Source organism: Balaenoptera physalus (genome assembly GCF_965194825.1).
Source record: "Balaenoptera physalus genome assembly, chromosome: 11".
In the NCBI taxonomy this organism is placed as follows: domain Eukaryota; kingdom Metazoa; phylum Chordata; class Mammalia; order Artiodactyla; family Balaenopteridae; genus Balaenoptera; species Balaenoptera physalus.
Genome location: NC_138896.1, coordinates 27,618,913 through 27,626,291, shown reverse-complemented (window position 1 = coordinate 27,626,291; position 7,379 = coordinate 27,618,913). Strand labels below are relative to the sequence as shown.

At 33.0% G+C, this 7,379-nt stretch overlaps 1 protein-coding gene across 1 annotated transcript; it reads right to left on the bottom strand.

The window, feature by feature from the left end:
* Positions 1 to 3,154: 3,154 nt before the first annotated feature.
* On the bottom strand, positions 3,155 to 6,866 carry DEFB113 (defensin beta 113). The gene is made up of 3 exons (XM_082413773.1): positions 6,793 to 6,866; positions 6,462 to 6,496; positions 3,155 to 6,149 (listed from the first exon to the last, which is right to left on the bottom strand). The coding sequence occupies exons 1-3, from the start codon at positions 6,857 to 6,859 to the stop codon at positions 5,733 to 5,735; spliced, it is 519 nt and encodes a 172-aa protein (XP_082269899.1). The 5' UTR covers positions 6,860 to 6,866; the 3' UTR covers positions 3,155 to 5,732.
* Positions 6,867 to 7,379: the final 513 nt, after the last annotated feature.

Sequence of the window (7,379 nt, the reverse complement as noted above, 5' to 3'; positions counted from 1 at the left end):
ATTATTATTTTCTTTTATTATTATTTCTTTCTTTTCTTTCCCCTTTTTTTCATTTTTTAAATGGAAGTATAGTTGACAAACAATGTTGGTTTCAGGTGTACAACATAGTGGTTCGACATTTATATATATACTATATACATTATGAGTACGTCTAGTAACCATCTGTCTACACAAAGTTATTGCAATATTGATGCTATACATACATCCCCATGACTTATTTATTCTATGACTGGAAGATTGTATTTCTTAATCCCCTTCATTCCCCCACCTACTTCCCCTCTGGCAACCACCAGTTTGTTCTCTGTAGCTATGAGTCTGTTTCTGCTTTTTTTATGTTGTTGTTCATTTGTTTTGTTTTTTAAATTCCACAGACAAGTAAAATCATGTGTATTTGTCTTTCTTTGTCTGACTTATTTTGCTTAGTATAATACCCTCTAGATCCATCCATGCTTTTGCAAATGAAAGGATTTCATTCTTTTAATGGCTGAGTAGTATTCCATATATATATATAATATTCCATTATATATATATAATATTCCATTATATATATGATATTCCATTATATATAATATTCCATTATATATATAATATCCCATTATATATATATAATGGACGCTTAGGTTTCTTCCATATCTTGGCTATTGTACATAATTTTGGGATGAACAAGGGGTGCATATATCCTTTTGAATTACTGTTTTCATTTTCTTCAGATAGATACCAAGGAGTGGAATTGTTGGATTGTGTGGTAATTCTGTTTTTAATTTTTTGAGGAAACTCCATACTTATTACTATAGTAACTGCACCAACTTACCTTCCCAACAACAGTGTACAAGGGCTCCTTTTTCTCCACAACCTTGCCAACACTTGTTATTTGTTATCTTTTTGAAAACAGTCATTCTAACAGGTATGAGGTGATGTCTCATTGTGTTTTTAGTTTGCATTTCCCTGATAATTAGTGGTATTGAACATCTTTTTGTGACTCTGTTGACCATATATATGTGTTCTTTGGAACAATGTCTCTTCAGGTTCTCTAACCATTTTTTATTTATATTGCTTGTTTTTTGGATATTAAGTTGTATGGGTTCTTTGCATATTTTGGATATTAACCTCTTATAAGAGATATCATTTGGAACATCTTTTCCCATTAAGTAGGTTGCCTTTTTGCTTTATATTTTTGATGGTTGCCTTCACTATGCAAAAGATTTTTAGTTTGATTTAATCCCATTTATTTATTTATTTACTTATTTATTTTATTGTCCTTGACTGAGGAGACACATGTACAAAAATATTGCTAAGACTAAAGTCAAAGAGTTTATTGCCTTGTTTTTTTTCTAGGAGTTTTATTGTTTTAGGTCTTAATATAAGTCTTGAATCCATTTTGAGTTTATTTTTTTATATATGGTATAGAGAATATTCTAATTCTATTCTTTTGCATGTAGCTGTCCAGTTTTCCCAGCACCAATTATTGAAGAGACTGTCTTTTCTTCATTATATATTCTTGCCTCCTTTGTCATAGATTAATTGACCATAAGTGCATGGGTTTGTTTCTGGGCTTTCTATCCTGTTCCATTGATCTATGTGTCTGTTTCTGAGCCAGTACCATACTATTTTGATGACTAGCTTTGTAGTATAGTCTGAAGTCAGGGAGCGTGATTCCTCCAGCTCTGTTCTTCTTTCTCAAGATTATTTTTGCTTTTGTGTCTCCATACAAATTAAAAATTTTTTGGCTCTAGTTCTGTGAAGTATGTCATTGGTATTTTGATAGGGATGGCATTGAATCTGTAGTTTGCCTTGGGTAGTATGGTCATTTTAACAATATTGATTCTTCCAGTCCAAGAACATAGTATATCCTTCCATCTGTTTGTGTCTTCTTCAATTTTTTTCATTAGCATCTCATAGTTTTCAGACATTTCTTAGTTTTTAATATAACCATTTATATTGAAGTAGCCCAAATTATGTCATTTGAATCTGTGATCCTCTATTTAACAGCATGTAAAGAACTGAAGCCCTAAGTCCAGTAGCTCTCAAGAATGAAGCCTGCCAACAACTACATGAGTGAGTTTAGAAGATCCTTCAACCCTGTTGAGTATTGAGATTTCTGTAGCTCAGGCCACCTATTTCAGTACAAACTCATCAGAGATCTTGAGACAAAAGCACCAAGCCAAGCTATTTCTGGAATCCTACTCATAGAATCTATGAGATAATAAAGGTTTTAACCTGTTACTTATTGGGGTAATTTGTTATGTAGAAATAGATAACTAATACAACATCTTGTCTTACAGTCTTTACCTTTTAATTGCTATATTCATAATATATTTACATTTAAGAAAATAACAGTATAGTTGTTTTTAAACCTGCCTTCTGGTATTTGTTTTCTATTTGTTCTCCCTCCCTTTGTTCACTTTTCTTTCCTTCCCTTTCTTGTCTGTGTATTTTTTATGATTACATTTTATCTACCCCATTCACTATATATTTTTTGTCCTTTCCTTAGAATTTATAATATAGGTCTTTAGCTATCACGTATAATGTAAGGGCCTTAAAATCCTCTACTTCTATTTTCCTTTCCCATGATTTGGGCTATTATTGTCATTCATTGCTCTCTGCAGTGCTAGAAACTGCACAATATATTATTAGTTTTGCTTTAAGCAATAAATTATCTTTTATAGAGAATAAAAGTTGAGGGAAAGGATATTTACATTTACCTGTGAATTTACAAATTCCAATTCAATTTATTCCTGTGTGCAAATCCAAATTTTTATCTTGTATACTTTTCCTTCTACTGGAAGAATTGTGTATATTTGTTCAAGAAAGATCTGCTGGAAATGCATTATTTCAGATTTTGCTTGCTTGAAAGTGTCTTTATTTCACTTCCATTTTTGACACTATTTTTTTTTTTACTGAGTAGAATTTTAGATTGACAGAATTTTTTTCAGTATTTAAAAATGTTGATACATTGTCCTTTGGCTTGTATAGTTTCTGACCGACAGTTGGCCTGTATTCTTGTTTTTCATAACAATGTTATTGAGATTTAATTCATTACCAGACAATTTACCCATTTAATTTGTACCATTCAGTGGTGTTCAGCTCGTTCATGGAGTTGTGTAACCATCATCACAATCAATATTTGAATACTTTCTATGCCCCCAAAGAAACTCTGTACTCTTTAGCTATCACACTCCCACCCCTCGATAAGGTCCCCTCCCTCTAAGCCATAGACAGCCATTCATCTACCTCTTGAATCTATAGGTCTTCCCAGTCTGATCATTTCATATAAAGAGAAGATAGTACAATATGTGACAATTGTGACTCGCTACTTTCATTTAGCATAATATTTTCAAAGTTTATCCATGTTGTAGCATGAATCAATACTTCATTTTATTGTCAAATAATATTCCATTGTATAAATATGCCACATACTGTTTATTCATCCATCAGTTTATGGAGATTAGGGTTATTTCCATTTTTTGGCTATTATGAATAATGCTGCTATGAACATTTGTGTACAAGTTTTTGTGTTGACAAATGGCTTTATTTTTCTTGCATATATACCTAAGAATAGGATTGCAGAATCAAATGAAGACTCCATGCTTAAACTTTTTGGGAAATGTCAGACTGTTTTCCAAAGTGTTTGCACCAATTTACCCAACAACAGTGTATAAGAATTCTAATCTGTTCATATCCTCGCCAGTATTTGTTAAGGTCTGTTGTTTTGGTTATAGCCTGTTTAGTGGGTGGAAAGTGGTAACTCATTGTGGTATTGATTTGCATGCCTGAGATGTGCTTGTTGGACATTTGTGTATCTTCTTTGGAGAACTGTCTATCCAACCCCTTAGTCCATTTTATAATTGCATTTTGTGTTTTTAAAAATTGTTTAGTTGTAGATATTCTTTATATGTTCTCAGCTACCATGGTTGGGAGATTGCTGGTTTTCAAGTCTACTGTAGAGCTGGGGAGAGTTGGAAGGAAATAGGGCAGTAAAAATGCCACAAAGGTAGCTGTTCTTACTGAGATTTAGCATTTTTTCTTGAATATATGCTCCTTGGATTTTTGCAAGTCTGTGGTTAATTTGCAGAGCTCTTAAAAAGTTGATGTTGACAATTTTTTTGCCAGTGTTTTGTTACTTTTATCAAGCGGCAAATTTTTGGAGTTCTTTACCTCATCATTTCAGAAGTCTTGCCTATGATTCATTTTGTACTGTTTCTTTTTTGTTTTTTACACTTGTGTTGTTTGGAAGTTATACACTGGTTAATAACGCTGTGCAACAAACTACTCTGAAATTTGGCAGCTTAAAACAAAAACTATTTTACTATGCTCATCAATTCTGTGGATCAAAAATTAACACAGAGCATAGTAGTAATGCATTGCCTCTTTTCTTCTACATCTGGGACCTTACCTGGGAAGACATGAAGCCTGGGAGTGAGTTCTCATTGGCTAGCTTCTCCTTCTTATTCTCCTTTGCAGTGTCCAATTTTTTCTTAACATGATTTAAATGTTATTCCTTGAAATTTCAGACTTTTTCTCTTCTCAATCTGTAATCTTCCCTTGGGCGATTTTATCTCATTGCTGCAATAAATCGTTCCTCAAATCTATATTTGAAGCATTTTTTTCTTTCCTGAGCTTCACGCATGTTTACAGTAGGAAAATCTAAACTCAGAATGTCATAAATGTTTCCTTTAAATCTACACCTCTTACTGTATGTCCTAATGAATGATTGTGTTGTTCATCAATTTCTTTAAGTAAGAAAGCTGAGACTTACCTTTTCCTCTTAAATCTCAAATTGACTGAACTTTTTTCATTTCCTCTAATCAGAATTCTGTCCTAAATTTTTATATTTTCCAGATACGTGCTATAGCTATATGTAAAAAATACACTCAGTGGAGACTTTAGGTTCTAAATGTCAAGCATTTACTGACGGAAAGCTTTATAATTCATAAGATAGTTTAATTTAACAATTTAATATTGTGATAAAATTAATGTGGAATGTGGAAAACTGGAAACACAATGAGTTTATTGAAGAGAGGGATGAGGACAGAAACACTAAATACAGAATTATAAGGTGAAGTAGTTAAATACATTCTTAAGACCCAGGAGAGAAGACTCTTGGATTGGCTGCCTATGTTCAAAATTGATTATGATAAATAGTTAGCACTGGATGACAGAATTAGAAATGATATTTCTTTTCATCTTTAAACATTTCTGTAATCTTCCAAATGTTCTTATTATCAGAAGAAAAAATATACCTTCAAAATTTTTTAATTTACTTTTATTTTCATCACATTTTACTCCTTTTGAGGTTTGTTTGATTGCTCTTTCTCACAATTATATTATCATACTGTCTTATTATGTGAATGAAATGTATATGACTTTGTGTTCAAGGCCCGAGTGCATTTTTGCTGAAACTATGGAAACGTAGCATAAACTATGACTGATGGCTGATACTTAAAAGATCATGTGAAAATAACTAGGCTATTGCACAGGGCAAATAAATAGGCCAGAGGTAAAGGGAAGTATTAAGGATGGAGGGTTTTTGCCATGTGGGTGGAGGAGAACTTCTGCCAGTTTAGTGAAGAGGCTGCCATTCTTCTTTATTTCTCTTGGACTAACCTAACATTGAACTCACTAGCTGTCATTATATAGTTGCGTAATCCAGAAGGCTAGAGAACAACACGTGAAAATAGATTTATAGAAAGTAGAAAGTTCATTTTTATTTATAATATAGTTACAATATAGTGTTATATAGTGGAATTATAATTTACATCTGTAGTATTAGACAGTGTAGTAGAATTATAATTTGCGTCATTAGTATTACGTAGTGTACTAGAAACATAACTTGCATCTGTAGTATTACGTAGTGTAGCAGGAGTATAATTTACAGTTATAGAAGCTTTAGTGGTGGTGCTGGGTTTGACTGGCATTATGTATTCCCGTACAACACAGCAGGGCTCCGAATCGCAGTCAGTAAATACGTATTCCCAGGAGTTGCATGAAGTCTTGCAAGCACCACGAACAAGGTAACATTGTCTTTTTCTTTCTTCAATTCCTCTTGTTTTTTCTCTTGTTTTCCTCTGCAAAACTAGGAAAAAGTGGCTATGGTCATGATCCAGGTTTAATCCCCTTGCATAGGTAGATGGATAAATAGATAGGTAGATAGATAGATAAGTAAATAAAGTTGTTTAAAGTATAGAGTTAAACCATTTGCTTCTGAAATCATGCCCAGGCAACTATATTAAAGAGTTTGGATTTTATTGCCTATAAATTGGTACAGTGTAAGTACTTATTTATCCAACAGTATTTCCTTTGCCATTAGCTTTTTTGTTGTTGTAAATAGAATATTTGTAAATATCTAATCCGTGCATGCTTTCTCAAGAGTAAAGACAAAAGGATGTGGATAAAAGAGTCTACATATTTTGTGTTCTAAATACCCATCCACTCCAACACCCCTCTCCCTTACCACAAATTACTGGGCCAGTAGTAGAAAGATTAATTTTGACAACAGCTATAGCATCAGTTCATTAAATTGCATTTAAAAAGAGAAGGTATTGGGAAGCATGTAAGGAGTCATAGTCTCATCAGAAACAACAACAAACAGGTTTAATTGCACCACGTTGGTAACTGTTTTCCTATTATATTCTCAACTATCAGTTCTACTCATTGCCTCTTCCATTAGTGAATTACATTATGAGTTCATATGGGGCCTCCTAACAATAATTTGTTTTATTTTCCAGAGTAAAACATTCACACACACCCACACAAAAAAAAAACAGTTGCCTTTCCCTCTTTTTCCATATTAACAAAAATTACCTGATGGACCACAAGATATGGTGAAGATAAAGATCAGGAAAATACAAAGTATCTTCATTGCTGATATAGTTCCTTGAGTAAAGTTGAGGCAGAGCTCAAAATGACAGAGATGTGCTATTCTTTGAAAAAAGATAGATGAACTCTTGTTTTTATAGCTTTCTCAGGGTGATTACTATGCTGATTAATGCTGCCTTTCAAGATTGAGCAGATATTCATGTAAGTATTGTGCAACAACAACAAGCAGAATAGAGGACTTAGTTCTGTTATGACCTCAAAGAGCCAAAAGTGAACTCATTTTCAGTTATACAAGCCACTAATGGAGTTAAAGTCTTCCTCATTCTTTAATTGAAAGCACATATTCAGCAGCATCAACATTTTCAGCCACATGCTTTTTCAAGTATTTATTATGTGCTAGGCAGTGTTCTAAGCACTTTATAGGGATTAATTAGTTGAATCCTCATGACAATTTCTATGACATACAAACTTGTTATTTTCCAGCTGAGGAAAGTGTGGCACAGAGGGATTATGTAATTGCCTCAAATCAGACACGTAGTGATTGGTAGAGTGGAAATGGACTC